We start from the raw sequence: 18,722 nt of genomic DNA, 5'->3' as shown, positions 1-18,722 counted from the left end.
CACTACCTAACCATTTCGAATGGTCATTCTTTCCTTTAATTTTCTGGTAGTGTGACAGGACAGGGCGGACAGAGATCAGGGTTTTGCGCAGGGCTTTTATGTATTTATAGGTCCTGGACGACCTTACGTTGATTTTCCATAGACACGCACGCAGACCTAGACTCACACCAACACACCTTCATCACACCCATTTTCAGAAACCCATTTTCCTACACCCTTTTGACTGCAAGACGTCCTGACCACTCTTTTCAATATGCCCTGATCAGAAGAAACCTCACAAGTGTTGCACCAACAATTCGTTGTTGGTGTAGCTGGCTCCCCCATCACTTTCTCAAGGTGCGCGCACCTAGGAATCCCCTCACTCTGCGCCTCAGCGCAGAGTGCAGCTCGCCGGACATCCCGCCGAAACTGGCAAGCGGTGAACTCCCTTTGGTCGTGGTGGTTGTTTTAGCCACGATCAGAAGAACCCTCACCCGCCCTAGGACAGTAGGCACTGGTCTTCGCTATTGTTACAATGCCACCATGTCTTGCCGGTGGCGATGTCGCTGTCAAAGTAGTTGCGCCAGGATGGAATGATTATTATCATTCGTAGTACGCTATGCCTGGTCTAAGGTTGAGCGAGCCTTTGAGTCTATCGTGTAGCAAAAAACCTGCCGGAAGGCTGGACTAAAAACCCCACACGCTGCGTTCAAGGTGCGTCCTAGTGGCGCCTACGCTGAGGTGTCATCGCGTCTAAATGTTGGTGCTTACCGACCAACCTTGCCAAGGAGAGAGAGACGGAGAGTGAGAGTAGTAAGAGAGAAAGAGAGAGAGATTTGAGTGGGAGCACTAGTCTCGACATCGCTGCGCGGGCGCTGTACCTGCTCGTGCCGCCCGTGGTCGCGCCGCCACCGGGATAGCGCTGCGTGAGCGCCAGGTTGTTGCCCTCGAGGCTGTTGCCGCACGTCTGGTGTCGTCCGCGGCCGCCTGTTTCCTGCTACTCTCCCGCTGCGCTGTCGCAGCTCATCGTGCCTTCGTAACTTCGTCTCGTGCTTCTGTCATGCGGAGGAGCTGTTCATCCGTCTCTAGTCTGTCCATCTCATAGTGCGGGAGGAGCCCTTGGTCCAGGACCCATCGTATAATTACCATGCTAATGCGTGGCTTCTCTAGGAGCGATGCGAGTTCGCTGCGGGTCGACGGCGGAGCGAGTCCTAGTCTTGTCCAGATTCGGGTTCGACTGATCCTAAGGGCGTCGCAGTCGAGTATGATATAGTCAAACGTCTCGAGTGCGTCTTCGCAGCGGTAGCTCGGCCATTTAACGGTTGCGGCGTTGGTCTTATAGAGGAAGACCCGGAGGCTAAGGCGATTGCTCTGTGTCAGGTCCACGTTGAAGTGAATTGAACAAATGTAACTTTGGCTCATCAAGACACCCATAACAATCTTGACACTTCTGTAGTGAAAATTTCCAGAGTTCATAGAGACCTCCAAATGGCTAATTCGTCTATTACAGCAATATAATACACAATGCTGCGGGACACGAGAGCTCTTAAAACCTGTTGAACACCCTCCCTGTTTTCTGATGCTTAGTCTTGTAATGTCGATCTAAGTCGGCACTATTCTTCTCGACACGCTCACAACCCTCCGACAGCCAGACTAGGCCGGTTGCAAACACTGATCCATTGGCCAAAAATACTGTCTGTTCTTCCGGAAAGAAGCCGATTTCCGTCCATATACCTGATCGCGTACACTGATCCGTCTGGGTTACTTGGTTATCTTAGGTGGTTTCATCAGCCTGATCAACATGTTATGGCTTTTAGGTCTGTGACGGTCACGGCCTATAAAAACTTGAATCACATTATTTTCATAGTCGATCGCTCTCGTGATATATCCGACGAGTTCTGGACCAACGATGCGGTGCGTAGCAGCTTCCGCGACATCGGCAGCGTGCTCCGCCGCCGGCGGCGACAACACGCCGGTTTGCCGCGACCACCGCTGCCTCTGCCTGGCGCCACTGCTCGTATGTGCGCTGCATACAGAGCCAGCGGCCTCACTGTCAGTGGCGATCGCAAGCGGGAAGATTGGCTCGAATGCGACGACCAGCCCATCAGCTCGCGTACTCGCGGCCGCCGCGTCCTTACGAGCCTGAACACCATCGCCAGGCACGACCCAAGGCTCGTCGACCCGGCAGACGGACTCATTAAGGAGATCGTCGAGATCGCCGACGTCTACGAATCGGGCAGAGGTATCAAGGTAGCCGTCTGCCGCTGGCGCGACAGTGCCGACCAGCACATCCCGCTCAGCTCGCTTATGACCGACAACGGCGTTGGCCAGCTCACAGCCTTCCTCGCCTCCCCCTCTGCCCCGGCCCGTCTCAAGGACACCCTGCCGCGCGTGCGCCCAGCGCAGCTGCTCTCAGGGATCCAATTGTACCCGATTCGTGACTGTAGAGCGCCCAGGAAGGCAGAGCGGATACTCAAGGCTGCCGCACGGGCCAAAAAACGAGAGCTGCATGTGATGTTGCGACGATGAATCTGGCACAGTAGTTTAAGTGTATCCCGCCAGCGGGATTACGCGTGGATGGTTTATGTTTGCTCATGCTCACCCTCGGATGAAGGGGTGGAGGGAAGGTCTCTGTGTAATAGTCCACGTATCTTATGTCGGTGATCGATTATCTGGAACTTCGGTAGTACCGGATAACATAAACGCATGTGCGCGACAGTGTGCTAGTCTGTTAGTTCAACGCATCAGTTAGTACCCGCAGGAGGATGTATGATGAACAGTGATGCTGGCTTTGGCGGGTGTGCGAGCGCTGATGACGAGCTCGGACGGCGACCCGTGAATGATATTGTGCATACTCCTGCTGACAGTAAGCCTCGAATCCTGTATATACCCTCCTGGTGGGTGCTTCCACGATACTCAACCAGAGTTAAAGGTGCCCGCTGGTGGTGATGGAGCTCTCGGGGACTCTCGCTGCGAACGTCCCGACTGTTCGTAGCCGTCCGGCTGTGTCGCTGAGTCGCTATGCCGAGTATCTCTCTCGGTGCCGATTCTGTTGGCTGCTCTGCAGCTTTATCGTGGATGCACCAGCTGGGTGCGCGGCTGTTGACATCTTGCCGCCTGTAGACGTTGGTTCTGCCCGAACATTGAGCGCCGGTGAAACAGGGTTTGACAGCGCGACAACAATGATTGGCTCCGAGATCTGACGTGTAAGAGACGTCCCGTCCGACGGGAGTGGGGATCCTAGAGGACCGGCAAGTACGTGGCATCGAGTGGCAGTGATTGTCCAAGCTGTCTACATGTCTGTCTGTCAGGGCCAGGTCTCGCAGAGAGCTACGTCGACCTCTTCGTCAAGCGCGTAGGCGAGCAGGCCACTACTGGGCCCATCAACATAGTACTCTGGTATAATTTCTGCACTTTTGATCTCATCGGCGACCTCGCCTTCGGCAAGCCCTTCGGCATGCTCGAGAAAGGTGTCTACCACCCTTGGGTGACTATGATCTTCGAGAGCATTGCGTTGCTAACCTACGGACAACTTTTTAACCGCTACCCATTCCTCAACCCCCTCGCTACTCTACTCACCCCTAAGGACCTAGCTAAGAGCTTCGCCGAGAACGTTAAACTGAGCCGCGAGACTGCGCTACAGCGCCTACACTTAGGCGACCAGGACCGCGAGGACTTCATGTCCTACATTCTTCGTAATAATAACAGTAGCGACGAGAAAGCAAGGGCCCGAGGCCTTTCCGAGGACGAGATTGCCGAGAACGCGAGAGTTCTTATTGTCGCCGGCAGCGAAACGACGGCCACGCAGCTTGGTGGCGCAACTTACTACCTGCTTGTAAACCGTGACAAGTACGACATACTGGTTGCCGAGATCCGGGGGGCCTTTGCCTCCGAGGAAGAAATCACAATCGCGTCAGTTAACAGACTCGAATACCTCATCGCCGTCCTCAGCGAGAGCTTCAGGATGTGTACGTCACCAAACCCCGTCCAGCTTACATCAGTGACTACATCATATGGATCCCATCTCCCGCTAGCAATAATTACATCAAGCTAACAGCGAGCCATCCTTACAGACCCTCCTGTCCCCGTAGGCCTAGATCGCGTCGTGCCCGAAAACGGCGAGACTGTTGAAGGCTACTTTCTTCCGCCAAAGGTGAAGTGCCAGCTATCATGCCTTGATCCTCCTCTCGGAACACTGCAGCAGACTAATGCAACCCCCCTCCCTACAGAAGTTGCAAGGCTAACACCAGTCCAGACCGTCGTCTCCGTGCATCACTGGTCATCCTACCAGTGCGCGCAGAACTTCTCCGAGCCCCAGCGTTTCCTTCCCGAGCGATGGCTACCCAGCGTCAATACGACCGATCCTCGTTTCGCCAACGACAAGCGCGACGTCCTGCAGCCCATCGCGGTCGGGCCCAGGAACTGCATCGGCAAGAAGTGAGTACCTGGTCATCACCCCTGAGACGAGTCGAGAAGCGGCAGCGACAGCAACAGATGAGGAGATCTGGCAGAACTAACCAACCCCGCACTACCCACCACAGCCTGGCCTACGCCGAGATGCGCCTGATTCTGACCCGCCTGTTGTACAACTATGACCTGGAGCTCAGGCCGGAGAGCAGTGACTGGCCCAACCAGCGCATCTTCACGCTGTGGGAGAAGGGTGATCTCATGGTCAAAGTTACACCAGTCAAGCGTTGAAGACAGACGGGGGGTGACAAGCACTGATATACGACAGTGAACAGGCGGTAGGGGTCACATCCGACAACCGGCGCGGGCCTAACAGGTAGCACAACAGAAGAGAAGTTGAATGCGGAGTCGAGGGGAGGCCCCGAGACTAGGAACGATCGTCGTGGCTTACCTAAGTGGCAGTTTGCAGAGAGGAATAGGTAGATTTGGAGGCGATAGAGATCTTTACAGATGGGGAGAGCTCATCAGGACACGCTGGGCGTAAATCAGCATTAGAGAGGCACGAGGCACGATGCAGACCTGGGACCGGCAAGGGCCTCGGAGGTGGGGGCCGACCGATGCGATGTCGTTCAGTGTGTGAAGAAGAATCCGGAAGGAGAGGCAGAGGAGGCCGGGCGAGCGCTTTCACGGGAGCTGCAGCGTGGTGCCTGGGATGTCACTGCCGTCGAGTCGAGGTCCAGACTGGGAGAAGCTCTGCCGAAAGAGATTCCCCAAATGCACGTGGGCGGGACCGCGATGCAGGCCCGGCGCAGGTTGGAGAACGGCGCGGCAGGGGCAAAACAACTGGGGCCAGTCGATTGCCGCTTGCAAGCTCGTGCTGAACGCCGGGATGGCGATGGTGCTGCCGATGCGCGTACAGGAACGCACTGCTTCCAAGCTCAATTCGCTTGCTGACGGCCTCAAGACGGCCAGGTGCACGAGCAGGGCGAGCGAGCAAGCAGACCTCGGGAGCAGTAGTTTGTTGTCTGGAGTGCAGAGAGCGACCGACAGCCTCGCTCGCCGGGCCAGACCAAGCCAAGCCTGGATGGTTCCTTGCCAGCCTAGTGCCAACTTAAGCAAGCCATGGACTGATCCCTGCCCGGTCTTGAGCTCCGTGACGCCTGGCTGCCGTCGCCCACGCCGCCGACTCACCGTTATGACAGCATCTGCACGCACCCATTGACCAATCACTTGGCACGCACGCGCACTTGTTTGCCTGCCCCATCGAGCTTATTTTTCTCAGCGAGGGAGCAAGCTATGTACTTTATGTAAATGCACATCTGACTGCACATTTGACTGCACACTGCACAAGATGCATGGATGACTTATGCACAAAAACTCGAGGATGTGCATCGCATGTGATTGAGTACAGCACCCCGCCCAGCGACTACAGACGCGCGCGCTTACATCGTTGATGTGCCGCGAGCCTTATGTCGAGGATTGCGAAGGACAGGAGAAGTGGTCAGCCGGGCCAGGCACGGTGGCCAAACATCCGGAGTGAACAAACTGTCCCGGGTTAGTTCACGCAGCACTAACACAACAAGACACTGAGGCAGGTGTTGAGGGGTCATCTCATTCTTCATTGCTCTTTGGAAACAATGATTGTCTCTCGAGGAAGGTCAAGCTAATCCGCAGAGAGAGCTTCCTTATGGCTCGGTCAGCAGAGCCCCGAGTACGGCATGAACGTTACTCTCAAATCGCCAGAAGCTCGATGCACCAGATCCTGGGGCAGGTAATCATCGCCAACCTGCGCGGGCCAAGGACTATGCCAGGGCTTACACAAGTCGCCTGTGAGGTGCTGAGCGTGTCCACCAGGAGAGCCGGCACATATTCCCTACCTCTGGTTGAATGTTGTTGAGGTATTGCGCCTCTGCACGGGCGATCATCATCATGCCCCGCACGGCGCCGGCTTGGCAAATGGCCTCCGGACTTGACTCGTCGCATCGGCTTTGTAGCCATAATTAAGCCGGGAGGCGGATCCCGGGTGAGGTGGATCACAGATCCGTGATCACAAGAAAGCAAGCCAATGACTGATCGATCATAAGCGCTGGCCGGCCGGCGAGTGACCCACCATCGGCCCTCCGAATTCAAATGGCGCTCGGGGAGAAGACCCACAATGCGCAAGAAACCGGGAAAGGGTCGGGTCCGGACAGCTACAGCTCCGTCTTCACGGGAAAACAAGCCAATGGGTCATCGTTTACAAGCGCCGGCCGGCTGACGGGTGACCAACCATCAACAGCCCGAACTTACGTGGCTTCGTGGAGAGGCCGGGGAAAGGGGGAGGCGCAAAGGGACCACACACCCATGTGTGCTGGAGCCCGGCGTGCGCCTGACCTCCTATAGGCGGTCTGAACGCAAGCAGCGCTCCCAGGAGACTTGCAGTTATTCATATTAACAGGAAAAATACGCGAGGGCGGACATTGCCTTACGAGAAGGCTAAGTGGATTATAAGACGAGGACATTGTATTAATGTAATGGCTATCATCCAATCATCTGCCTCTTCCGTAGTGGCTCAGAAGGCGGATACCTCCCAGCTTTCCTCTTCAGGCAAATAAACCCAAATGTCGTTTCGTATCGGATTAGAGGTAGAGGTAGCATTAATGGGTTCCTTGCCTCCAGATCTTCCAAGCGCAAGTCTGATTGTAGTAGCATCAACGGGGTCTGTACCCCAAGATCTTCGAAGTACGAGTCTGATTGTAGCGACAAACATAGCGAAGGGGGGGATCGCGGTAGGGATTGCGTACAAAACTCTAGCTAGTCGTAACATATGTCTAACTCGAAGAGTGACTTCTATGCAACGTACCCACAGGCCTGGCCGCCCAGCCTAGCATTACGTCGGTAGCATCTGAGCTTGCCTTTTCCTCGCGGCCCACGGATGGCACACCCGTGCGTGGCGCCGCCCCACCAAGTCGCAAGGGACTGCAAGGAGCACAGCAGGAATATTCGTAGTACATGCCCCGCGGCCCTGCCACTTCCTTCGCCCATCCAGAACGCCGTCTCCAAGTCCCCCTCTCATGCTATCAATCCCTCGCAGTCCATCTATCCTTAGCTAGTTTTGGCTCCATTGGCTGCTCTCCCGCTGATTCGAGCGGCTTCCCTAGCGACGCCGGCGTGGCTTTCAAGTTAGAGCTTAATGGCGGTCGTTTCACGAATGTTGCTGGAGTCCATTGAGTGATCAAGGGGTAGATGATTTCTAGGTCATCCCTTGTCCTCGGCCAGCGAGTCTCGTCGTGGGATGTGTACTCGTAGTGCCGCCCCTTCCAGTACACCTGTACGTAGGCGCGAGGGCTATACTTCTTACTTATCTTATTAATCGCTCCGCGGCTCCCTTGCATTATCTATCGAGGTTCTCCTTGGTTCGGTCACGTTTCTTGGGGGATAGATTAGCTATGGTAATGAGTAGTGGTTGGGGGAAATAGCTGCTGAAGGATACGACGGCAGATGCCACGGATTTAAGGGCGGTCTGAGGGCCCGAAACTGGGCCCTGGCAGGTTCGGTCAGCTGTAAAAATAGCCCCGACAATTCTGGCCGGCCCTGAAACACCATTTTGGAGCCTTGCACTGGACCGACTGAACTGCTCCGGGTCGACCCCAGAAATGTGCATCATCGCTCAAGGGGCTCCTGAACGGAGGCAGCAACGCTCCACGGCATTGAAATGAGATTGGGATCTTAGCAGTCACTTCCATCGCATCAAGTATTTGTCAATTAGCTACGGCATCGAGGTCTCTCCGGGCCTCACGAAGGACCTCCTGCATAGAGGCATACAACCCGCTGACTTCTTTCTTCCATCTACCACCACTGGGGAATACCACTCTTCGTAATCGACCGACCCAAGGAATCAAAGCTTTAAAGTAGTTGGTGAAGGATTCCGTCGTAGTCTTCGCAAAAATATCCTCGTCAGATACCGTGCCCATCTTAAGCTTTGCTAATTCTTCCGCATCCGCATAATTCCACTTGTCGAATTGGGGAATGATTTCGCTTCGCTCCGGTCCGTTATTGTGCATATCCAAAACAGGACCCAGAAGAAGGACTCGAGGTCGTGCATGAACGAGTGCTTCTCGCCCAGAAGGGCACCGATCGCCATGAAGGCTCTTGTCCCGGTTTTCCCATGTGCTCCCGAGGCCTCCTCGCGTTGCTCCGTGACGGCAAGGTCGAGGTCAATCAAAAACCCTTTCTCTCCACGAATCATCAGGTTGTTTACAGAGATGTCTCTGTGGAGGAGACCGGCTTGTTGTCGCAATGATTTGTGACCTTCAATGCAGTCGCTCAGCACTGAGAGCAGCACCGAAGGCGACTTGGCTTTGTAGATCGGCGTCCCACAATCCTGAACGATGACGCGACGATGCACCCGGTTCGGCAGTGCAGGACCGCTAGCCATGGTTGGTGACGCAGAGCAAGATCGCTTGCTCGGTGGTAGAGGGGCCTCCGTCTGACTGGAGGAGCGTTTCTTGCCAGCAGCAAGACTACTCCGACCTTTCTGGGGAACATCGACCGCACTCGAGCTCCCTGGTTGAATCAACTGATCTGCTCGATAATTGCTCGCTTCTCGGATGTCTGCAGGGTGGAGATTCCTCCTCGAAGCTGGGCGGCAAACTGGTCCTCAAGCCGCGAGCGGCCCCTGTTCAACTCCAGTTGTCGAAGGAGCGTGGGAACGGGCATCCCGTCGAGGCTGCGGAGGAAGTCATGGTGCCATCGTTCAAGCTTCTCCAAACCTAACGGGACCATTGGGAGAGCGTTTCGCGACTCTCTGTTGACCAGCACGTCAAATCCGAATCGGTCCAGCCGAGCCCGTAGAGCAAAGATGCCGAGGTATACTCCGGGCTCAACCTCAGCCTTGTCTTCTTTGTAAGTGGCCATGTCGAGCAGTTTCTCCTCAAGCCGCCTCGTCCTAATTTGCATGCTCGATCGGATGATGTCGACGACACGGCATGGCTCGGCGAACTGGAACCCGGAAGCTTCTAACCTGGCTATCTCACGAGGTGCACTAAGGTGCCGCACCAAGACCAGCAGGCAACCCCGGCCGATCAGGTCCTGGCTTTGCCTTACCCCTGTTTCGAGCAGATCGTGTCGGGCTTGGGCGTCTCCGGCCTTTGACTGCATGCTGACATCCGTGCCATTAGGGCTGACAATCCCGTTGACGGTGGTCCCAAGCCTGGTGAGCGGCCGTGGTTCACCGGCAGTGCCTGTGACAAAAATCTCGTCCCAAAGTGCCCCAGCATTGACGAGGACCTCGCCCAACCTGTACGACAGGGTTGACGCAGCTATGCAGAACAGCTCGCGGAATATCATGTCGTAGTTTTGGACAAGTTGGCCATTCTCCTGGACTAGTTTAACGGACCTCATGCCGCGGCCGCCACCGCTGGACAGTCGGTTCAAGTGAGTCCTCATCCAGTCGAGCAAGGTCGCAACATTCGACCAGTTGCGAGACGCCCTGTACATCCAGTGGAAGAGCGGGTGGGCGGTACTGAAGATATCGTTGGCTGATTTTTGGGGGAACGTCTCCGTAATCGTCTCGCTGGGCAGCAGGCCATCTGGGCTGACAAGGATCCTACCCCGATCGTCGAACACGGCCGCAGCCAATACGATCTGTTGCGCCTTTGCGGCATATCGCTTCCTCGTCCTCGCCGGACAAACTGCCGTGGTAATCATGACACAAGACGCGGCGACAGACTAGCAGTGTCAGCAGAGAAAGAATTACGACCGAACAGAATGGTGTCGGCCAACTGACCAGACAGACGAGTGCTATGACCGTGGTGTTCCTCGAAGCGTTGCTCTCGCCTGAAGCCGGTACATGTCGCAACGTGTACCTCGTTCCCAAGGCAGCGCACCAGTGCATTCCAGAACACGGCGCCCGCGTGCGAACCGAGTACACGATTTGCAGCTCCGGCTGACCATTCAGCAGCGTGATTGCCCGGTTTGCGATGAAATGCTGTGAGGCTGATCAGCTGGCATCAGAGTTGTGGACTAGTGGGGAGGACGAACCATGGACCATATTGCAATACCTTGCATGATATGGCCGCACTGACGAGGAAGAGACTAGAGGAGAGGAGGGTCAGCGATTGACGCGAGAGTGATAGAGAGAGGCCCTACAGATTATAGGTTCCCTTGAGCGAGGTCCGCCGATGGAGCAGCTCGAGAGTCGAGCCAGCCCCGAGGGCGCTGATGGCGTAGCTCAAGATCACGAAGCCGACATGGAAAGAATAAGGGACGGTTTCTCCGATGTACCGGTCCAACGAGTTGTCCGCAAGGTCCAGAAGGCCTTCGATAACGCTAACATTCTAATCTCCACCACAGAGCATCACAACGCTGCTCTACAAGCTGCGTCGGCAAGTCGGGCTCGGCGGGCAGTCTGGTATTGGAGGCGCTGGTAGGTCGGGGCACAGCGAATTGCTCGTGAACGATGATGCCAAACTTGTCGAGGCCAAAGCCGGCAGGCAGTATACTGTCCTGGATTTCCGACGTCGGAAATTCCTTCAGCTCCATCAAGTCGGACCATGTGATAGGGTCTCGGGAACAAGCAATGCCGGGGCGCCTGAGTGTTTGGTGTCGTCGAAGCATGACGATAGTCGAAGCCAGGGCGGAATTGCTCCACTCCGGGATATCACTTGCCCTGGCGCGAAGCAGATTGCAGAAATTCTCGCCCCTGGACGCCCACTGGTAGTGCTGGACGACTTCCCGACCCCAGCGAAGGGCCACGGCCTTCAGGGCGACAAGACAATCGGACTTGACCTGGGCTGCGTGGGTGGCGACGCCAAAGTATTGCTCCCATTCGTCGCGCACGGCACTATTGTCCGTCTTTTTCTTGCGACCGGTCGGTAGCGGTGTCCTGGTCTTCTCTCGTTTTTTGCTTTCATACTCGCGACAGGCAGCCGACATAACTTCGTCGTAGGCGGCAATGAGAATCCGCAGTCTCGTATCGTGGCGGAGTAGTTCGTTACATTTCTCCGCGCACAGCTGGAACTTGCCGGCGTCGTCGGTCCTACCAAGGAGCTGGTTGCGAAAGTCGTCGACTTGCTGGAGTTGATCGCATGTCAACACCAAGGCGTTGTCGTCGGCGTTATCCGTCTCGTTAGCATTGTCATCTCGCTCGGTGCCCATCGTGCCAACAACTGGGGCGGACCCCGGTGTCGTGTTAGCGCCAGATTCTGCCATGTTATTGCAATGACAGGTGTTGCGGGACACGCAGCTGGGGGTTGGTCGTGGAAGATTTGGGCGGGTTCGCGCGGCTATAAGACGTCTCGTCGAGCCGTCACGTGCGGAAACCGGACCCACTTTGGGGACCAAGGTGGGTCGCTTAGGCGCACTATCATTGGATATCTCTGTTTCGCGGCCGACTGGGGACAAATCTGGTCCCCGGTGGAGGGACATCTTTTGGCTCCCTCCTTCAATGGCGAATTTCCATGACGGACAAGTTGGGTACTATCTCAGGCCCGGATCTGCTAACCGGTCTTCGCTAGGTTGTGCGAGGCCACATAGAGCCGTCTATAATGAGTGAAACCGATGGTCAAAAGTGGGTCCTCTGGCCGCCTCTCATTGGATCACTTCATGCCTGAAACTATCCCCGATTCGGCTGCTCTCGCCGCAGACGCGGGCCGATTTTGTTCCGTTGCGAAATCCTGGAGAAAGCGTTGAAGCGGAAGCTATTTCCTGCGAGCATCTCGCCGAGGCCATATCGAGCGGTGGTGACGAGTTGGTGAGGCTGAAGAGACGGGACTTGTACTGGCTACCCTTACTCGCTTGCTGGTGCGCCAGGGCGCGCGTGAAGGTCAGCACGACGCCCTTGGAGGCGGCGTAGTCGAGGTGCGTCGGCGGCGCGATATAGGCGTCGACCGACGTCGTGTTGATGATGTTGCTGCCCGCCGACATGTGCGGCAGCGCGTACTTGCTCATGAAGAAGGGAGCGTCGATGTTGGTCTGCATGGTTCGGTGATATTCCTCCCTGTTTGTGGAAAGGGGAAGTCGCGTTAGTCCAGTGGTATCACGATAGGGCGGCTCGCCCGGGGTGTCACGCACTCGGAGATATCCGCAATATCCTGCTGCTCCATTTGGTACGCGACGTTGTTGACCAAGATGTCGATGCCGCCGAGGGCGGCGACGACCCGCTTGACTGCCTCTAGACAGGCAGTCGGAGCGCGGAGGTCGGCGGCGATCAGCACCGCCTGCCGGCCGTTCTTCTCGATCTGCGCTTTGGTGTGCTGCGCGTCTTCCTCCTCGGCGGCTAGGTAGGGTAGGTAATGGCGACGTGCGCGCCTTCCATGGCGAAAAGGATAGCCACAGCGCGGCCGATGCCCGAGTCTCCGCCGGTGACGAGGGCGCGTTTGCCGGCGAGCTTGTTGGCCGGTCGGTACAGCTGGTAGTCTTCATCTTCGCTGCGGAGGTGTGCCTTGGTCGGCTTCGGCTCTAGATCACGCTCTAGTCCTGGCTGTGACTGCGATTGCGGCGGGTGTTCGTAGCCTGGCTTGGTTAGCGAAGGACCGACGATCCGCCATTTCTTTTGAGTATACCGGATGAGAACTTGGTAGTCTCTCCGGATTCGGTGTGTCCGGTGACCTTCTCGGCAACCTTCTTTGCCTTGTCCATCTTAAGACGCGCTGTACAGGGGATACTTTTGATGGCTGTAGTGGATTTCTTGCCAAGAATACTCACATTACATTCAATCTTGGTGAATCGACGTCGAGTTGGATCTACCTCACTTAAACCGATGCTCCCGGGCCGCTTCCGCTTATGCCTGTCATGATATTGTCATAGGTCATGGTATCATAGTACCTTCAAGATTCCTGCCTGTGGAGAGCTTGTGCGGCAACTTGCAGCCCCGGGGTGACGTCATGCGCGGAAAAGCACTGTACATTTCTCAAAGCCTCTAACGTCGATGACCGCGAGAGGCAAATCCCGTTCCCCCTCTCATCCATGACATCACTCTTGCGTGTATCCTCTCGTTGTACGGAATCTCATGGTTATGACGTTAAGGGATACACGCTCAAACATACCTATGACGTCATATTGTAATTCACCGAACCTTGAAGTTCGGCGATCTCTACGAAGGTCGATCTCGCGACGGCCCCGGCGCCTCAGGAGGACACCTCATCCCAAAACCTGCCACGCTGATACATCACTGATACGCCACTCACGCCGCGGGCCGTCAACTGTCGCCAACCCACTGCCAACCCACTCTGTGACAACCCACAGCAAGCCCGCGAATATGCCTGAAGTTAAAGACAAGAACTCGCAACCCATCAAGGAGAGAGATGAGGTGTGGACTAGGATCAGAGGCGGGAAGCGAGAAGGGGAGGTCGAAAAGGTCGTCACCTCTGACAAGGAGGCAGCCGAGGAGAACGTGAAACATCCGCCCAAGGTGCCAGGCGCCCGATCGCTATAGTCCGACTACATCATAGCTAACCGGGCAGCTAGGTTCTCTTCACAGACCAGCATGGCCACGGGGTTGCGCATAACCCAGAAACCCTACAGCACAAGTGATTGAGCGGCTTGTTGCACACGGCTCGAGGTTTACCGGAGTTGTCGCTTGGATGAATCGAGAGAAGTGGAGAGTTCCACCGAATACTCTCCCAGAGGGTCGAGACTTGAACTGGGGGATCCCTTATACCGAAGTTTCGTCTAAACAGGACTCACCCATCCATGTCACTCCTTTACACCGTACTATGCGCCCTTGGGCCATTGCATGGTCCCAAGTTGTCCCGTGGTGAGCCGTCACAATCGTCTTTCATCTATCTGTCCATGTCCAGAAGCCCAACCATATCTTGCGCTTGGCATCTAGTGGTGATTACTCCATCCTTCCCGCTTCCATTTCATGTGTGACCGTGGAGGCCCTCGACGGTCTCCTCGGCAATCCCGCCAGGCGCGCTCTCATCGACAACCCCGAAGTCCCACATCGCAAGCGAGAGGGTCAGGGGAAGGGGGGTGTCCCTCGTCCTCAAACCCGCGAACGAGCCACTGTGATCGTCTCCTGGTGGAATTGCGACTCCCATGGAGTAGTTTTCTGACCGAAGCCATGCTCTGCATCACGGTTGAGTTAGGTATCGCGAGGAAGCCAATGGGATAGGATGGGCTGATTGCCGACCGGGCCGTTTGTGGACAATTAGATTGGCTCATCCCAAGAACGATGCATAGTGATACGGGGTGATCTACACAACCTATGACGCCACGGCTTCGGCGATAAGCGCACGACCTACAAGCGGTCGTAAAGGGAAGCAACGGTGCCCGTTACCGCAGCGTCTTCGCATCTTCTCGCCGACTTTCGCCAGCTAGGAAGAAACCTCGTGCTTTCCTCAATATCGCGGGAGACAGGACTGAATTTAGGGAGAACTTTCTGGTGATCTTTGCTGTGTTTTGTAATTGAATTGATGTGGTGTTGATTCTGTCATTCGTTGAAAACGTGACCCCGGGCCCACAATGGCGGCTGATCCCGAAGTGGGGCACGCGGCTGACGCGATCGAGAACAACGACGCGTCGAGACCGTCGAGCCAGCGTATCCGGCCACCGAGCATGAAAGCCCGAGAAAACGAAGCGAACAAGGCTCTTCACGAGAGTATCACCGTTGGGGGCAGGTCATCAAAGAAAGCGACTAGAGCCGCCGCCGCCGCGGCGGAGACGATACCCGACGATGCTGGTAATGCGACGCCTGGAGATAACGTGGTGGAGTGGCGAAAGATGGTGGAGGTGGTGGGAGTTATGTGCAACGAGATAAGATCCCTGAGAGAAATCGTCGTTCGGCAACAAGAGACCATAAACGACTTACGCGAGCGTATCGAAGACAACCAAAGCCAGACGAACGAGGACTCATGACGTTTTACTCGCTTAACGTGGTTCATATAGTTACGCGCGGGCACCCAATCGCGCGGGCCATTGTTAAGGCTGCAGGCGCCGCACATCACTTGCCTTAACAGCTCGTATTCCCATGCAATCCCCATGTTAAGTGCTGCAGCCAAATTTTCTCGTTGCAACCTTAACAGTGGCCCGCGCGACTGGGTGGCCCGCGCGTATATGAACCACGTTACTGCTAACTTACTCATTCCCTTGTAGGAGAATGCAGTCGGCCCTGTATGACGTCAAATCAGGAGACGCAGTGTCAATCTTTCAACCTACTGGGCCACATTACGTCAGGCATTGGCTTGCTTGCCACACATTCAGTCGTTGTATGATGTCAGAAATACGTTCTTCCCAGTGAGCCCTACTTGCATTTATCGCTTCGTGGCTGATGCTGCTGCTGGTGAACGGTACTTGACATGATCCGAGTTAGGACGACCACCAAGTTTTATTCACTCAGGGCGTGAAAATCGCCTCCGCGGCCCATTCACAGCGCGGTTGACCAGCAGCCCCGCCAACGCCGCCTCGGCGACGAGCCATTTGCTGCTGCTTCCGCGTTTATCGATCATCGCCTCAACCGCCGCCGCCGACAGGGCCGCCGTCGTAAAGCAGGTTGGCCTTGTCAGTTGTCTGCTTCTAGCTTCAATCTCAGAAATCAAAAGTTCTTTAACAGGATAAATGTCGCGTGGCGAGGTTGTCGTGTGGACATGAAACCCTTACGTCTCATGACGTCAGCGGAGAAGGGCTAACTCGCACACCGCCCACTGATTGGCCGCGGCCGCCTCTCCGCAATGATGTCACGCCCAAGTCGCCAGCAAAAATATCTGCCATCAACCACGAGACGTTCATCCAAGTCTACCTTCGCACGTTGCATTTAGGTACCGATCTTTCTCCAACTCGCACAGCTACTTTATTTTGCAGATCAAGTCGTAGAACAGACTGCAAGCATGGGACTCTCAGCCATCTTTCACTGGGTGCTGGACTACCTCCTGTCCTGGGTTCGTTTAGTAAGGCGCCGAGTCCCAACGGCCATCCAACGGCATTTTGGTGGGTTTAGCTAACTCGGAACCAAGGCCCAAAATAAGGAATATGGCTGGACGTCGTTCGACCGCAAGGCGAGCCTCTCCGCGTGGCCTCCCATGCCTGAGACACGCTCGACTGATATCTCGCAGACTGGGCGAATCGTCCGAGAGCAGCAGCCGCTCACCAAGAAGCTGCGGCTATTGCTTCTCTTCAACCCCCTAACAGAATGGATCGACACAACTCACGCGATGCGGCTCTACATTCACAACAAGTCCTTGAAGAAGGGTACGAATGCAGATCCGGTGCTGGACAGAGTCACCGAGGCTAACGCGGCCCGCGCCAGGGAAGGAAGAGTGCATTCCTGCCTCGCGGAACCAGATCAAGGGTTTTGTTGAGACCTACGGTATCAACATGGAAGACTTTGACCCTTCGGATATCTCGAAGTACAGCACCTTCGAAGACTTCTTCATCCGGCGCCATGCTGAGGGCTCACGACCGATCCACGAACCTGACAATGCAAACTCGGCCGTCGTAGTGGCCGACAGCCGTGTTGTCGCATACGAGTCAGTGGCAGAGACCAAGCGATTGTGGATAAAGGGAGCAGACTTTAGCATCACGAATCTAGTCATGGACACGCTCCTCGGCGCACAGTTTGACGGTGCTGCCGTGGCATCATTCCGGTTGTCGCCCCAGGACTACCATCGCTACCACTCGCCCGTCACGGGGCGAGTGAAGCTGTTCCGAAGCATGCCGGGCGACTATTACCAGGTTGACGCCATTGCGCTGCACCGCAAGGTCGACATCCTCACACGAAATGCAAGGGACTACGTTGTCATCGAGACCCAGGAGTTTGGCGACGTGCTCTTCGTGGCCATCGGCGCGACAGAGGTGGGCACCGTCGAGTGAGTCTAACGCGGACTTCGAACCTTACCTCATTCGAACACTGACGGGTCGTCTTCACTAGCATGCATGAGAAGTGGCGAAAAGCCGGCGCCGAAATCAAGAAGGGCGACGAGCTCGGCATCTTCCAGTTTGGTGGTTCCTCGATCATGGTGGCTTTTGAAAGGGGGCGGATTCGGTTCGACAAGGACTTGCTGGATCTCAGCAAGAGCCGCATCCAGGTTTCCGTTGAGGTGGGTATGAGCTTGGGCACTGCGACGAGGGCATGAATTGTCAAATGGAACGGGGGGCAGCACAATCCCGTGCAACGTGCCTCACGAGAACTCCGTCACCAATGATAAAAGTCAAAGTGGCTGCCATCGTCCTAGCGGGCTCAGCCGACTTCAAAAACAACCTCAACAGCTTGGATATGTTCGGCCATCGCTTGCAGGCCAAGGTAATCAAGGTGGTTAATGTATCGTACGGTGAGGAGAATGGCTTCACCAAGCCATTGAGCTATCATCAGAGACGCTTGGAAACGTCAAGTTCGTTCAGGAGCAGAACCTTATTAGCGAGTACTTTGAGAAGATTGGCCAGACCCTGTGAGACCCGCCCATACCACAGCGGCCACGTTCCACTTCCTCGTCTAAGGGGCGCATTGAACAAGTGCTATTTCGTTCCGTCCCTCTTCCTCGGCCTCTTTGCTGCTGCTGGTCCCGTGAACGACGTGTCTGGAGTAGGCCGGTGATCAGCGATGCTTTACTGGCCACCGCCTTCTTCCGACCGGGAAGCCGTGTCGTCGTCCCGCAGATAATGGCTCTCGAGCCCCTGGGAAAGGCCCTGTTTCTGGGACCAACGGGACATCAAAATCCAGATTGGATGGCAACTGATCGATGGCCGATCGTGCATTTCCCCGAGAATCCCTACTCCACGTACCTCTCGAGGATGACGCCGAACCATACCCTCTGCGCGGAGTCGAGAAGCCCAATCTCCCCCGTCTGCAGTGTTCCAGGCTCCATTCTGCCTCCCGCGTGTCGTGGTTAACGTTCTGTAGAAGAGCGAGAGCATGCCTGCCACATCGCTTGCCCCTAGCTTTAGCCATGGAGAGACCCGGCACCTGGGCATTTACCATGCTTTCCCAGGACGGCGTATCGTTTCACAAAGAATGTCTACGACGGATGGATGCCGAAACACCTCGAGAGGATCCGCTTAACGCTGCCACCTGTTGCATAAATGCCTGTGTCCCAGAGCTTGACCGTTCTGTCGTAGGACGTCGACGCGAGCGTCGGGCCGTCGGGGGCAATCGCAACTTAATATGGATGCCTTCCGCCATTTCTTCACCGTCTTCATGTCTGTGCGGTCGGCATCGCGTTCCTAAAGTATCGAACAGCCCTCTCGGCATATGCCCGGCAGATCTCTGTATATGGATATGGAAGAATTAGCCTTGAGAAGAAATCTGCCGCATGCCAACGTGTAATCTCGTTGACAAAGAAGCGTCCTTTTCGGTGATAGTTCCGAGACCCCGATGTCTAGGCGGACCCCTATCTCGAGCGATTCATAGCATTCGTATGCAT

At 55.8% G+C, this 18,722-nt stretch overlaps 8 protein-coding genes across 8 annotated transcripts; 4 read left to right on the top strand and 4 right to left on the bottom strand.

The window, feature by feature from the left end:
• Nucleotides 1-3,658: 3,658 nt before the first annotated feature.
• Nucleotides 3,659-6,108, top strand: B0I36DRAFT_378634 (cytochrome P450 ClCP1; the record flags this gene model as incomplete). The annotated part of the gene is made up of 5 exons (XM_046160711.1): nt 3,659-3,947; nt 4,053-4,132; nt 4,235-4,416; nt 4,521-4,665; nt 6,061-6,108. 5 exons carry the CDS (start codon nt 3,659-3,661, stop codon nt 6,106-6,108), a joined length of 744 nt encoding a protein of 247 aa, XP_046003923.1.
• A 1,232-nt stretch (nt 6,109-7,340) lies between these two features.
• B0I36DRAFT_342707 (uncharacterized protein) lies at nt 7,341-7,985 on the bottom strand. The gene has a single exon (XM_046156104.1). The coding sequence runs from the start codon at nt 7,758-7,760 to the stop codon at nt 7,446-7,448; it is 315 nt and encodes a 104-aa protein (XP_046003922.1). The 5' UTR covers nt 7,761-7,985; the 3' UTR covers nt 7,341-7,445.
• A 59-nt stretch (nt 7,986-8,044) lies between these two features.
• On the bottom strand, nt 8,045-8,979 carry B0I36DRAFT_342706 (uncharacterized protein). The gene is made up of 3 exons (XM_046156103.1): nt 8,774-8,979; nt 8,444-8,599; nt 8,045-8,408 (listed from the first exon to the last, which is right to left on the bottom strand). The coding sequence occupies exons 1-3, from the start codon at nt 8,801-8,803 to the stop codon at nt 8,127-8,129; spliced, it is 468 nt and encodes a 155-aa protein (XP_046003921.1). The 5' UTR covers nt 8,804-8,979; the 3' UTR covers nt 8,045-8,126.
• Nucleotides 8,685-10,591, bottom strand: B0I36DRAFT_60818 (uncharacterized protein). The gene is made up of 4 exons (XM_046163090.1): nt 10,516-10,591; nt 10,408-10,461; nt 10,154-10,354; nt 8,685-10,095 (listed from the first exon to the last, which is right to left on the bottom strand). The coding sequence occupies exons 2-4, from the start codon at nt 10,432-10,434 to the stop codon at nt 8,941-8,943; spliced, it is 1,383 nt and encodes a 460-aa protein (XP_046003920.1). The 5' UTR covers nt 10,435-10,461; nt 10,516-10,591; the 3' UTR covers nt 8,685-8,940.
• Nucleotides 10,592-11,721: 1,130 nt separating this feature from the next.
• B0I36DRAFT_389979 (uncharacterized protein) lies at nt 11,722-13,005 on the bottom strand (the record flags this gene model as incomplete). The annotated part of the gene is made up of 4 exons (XM_046161375.1): nt 11,722-12,364; nt 12,439-12,635; nt 12,701-12,879; nt 12,930-13,005. The coding sequence occupies 4 exons, from the start codon at nt 13,003-13,005 to the stop codon at nt 11,956-11,958; spliced, it is 861 nt and encodes a 286-aa protein (XP_046003919.1). The 3' UTR covers nt 11,722-11,955.
• A 619-nt stretch (nt 13,006-13,624) lies between these two features.
• B0I36DRAFT_257997 (uncharacterized protein) lies at nt 13,625-13,899 on the top strand (the record flags this gene model as incomplete). Its single annotated transcript, XM_046151053.1, has 2 exons — nt 13,625-13,777; nt 13,834-13,899. The coding sequence occupies 2 exons, from the start codon at nt 13,625-13,627 to the stop codon at nt 13,897-13,899; spliced, it is 219 nt and encodes a 72-aa protein (XP_046003918.1).
• A 1,994-nt stretch (nt 13,900-15,893) lies between these two features.
• Nucleotides 15,894-17,836, top strand: B0I36DRAFT_60787 (phosphatidylserine decarboxylase proenzyme). The gene is made up of 4 exons (XM_046163088.1): nt 15,894-16,253; nt 16,320-16,554; nt 16,613-17,171; nt 17,234-17,836. Exons 1-4 carry the CDS (start codon nt 16,194-16,196, stop codon nt 17,436-17,438), a joined length of 1,059 nt encoding a protein of 352 aa, XP_046003917.1. The 5' UTR covers nt 15,894-16,193; the 3' UTR covers nt 17,439-17,836.
• B0I36DRAFT_60804 (uncharacterized protein) lies at nt 17,196-18,017 on the top strand. The gene has a single exon (XM_046163089.1). It carries the CDS (start codon nt 17,435-17,437, stop codon nt 17,894-17,896), a length of 462 nt encoding a protein of 153 aa, XP_046003916.1. The 5' UTR covers nt 17,196-17,434; the 3' UTR covers nt 17,897-18,017.
• Nucleotides 18,018-18,722: the final 705 nt, after the last annotated feature.

The sequence above is a fragment of the Microdochium trichocladiopsis genome (assembly GCF_020744255.1).
Source record: "Microdochium trichocladiopsis strain MPI-CAGE-CH-0230 chromosome Unknown B0I36scaffold_19, whole genome shotgun sequence".
NCBI classification, from domain to species: domain Eukaryota; kingdom Fungi; phylum Ascomycota; class Sordariomycetes; order Xylariales; family Microdochiaceae; genus Microdochium; species Microdochium trichocladiopsis.
The sequence above is the reverse complement of the archived record's forward strand: the minus strand, read 5'-3'. Positions and strand labels throughout refer to the sequence as shown.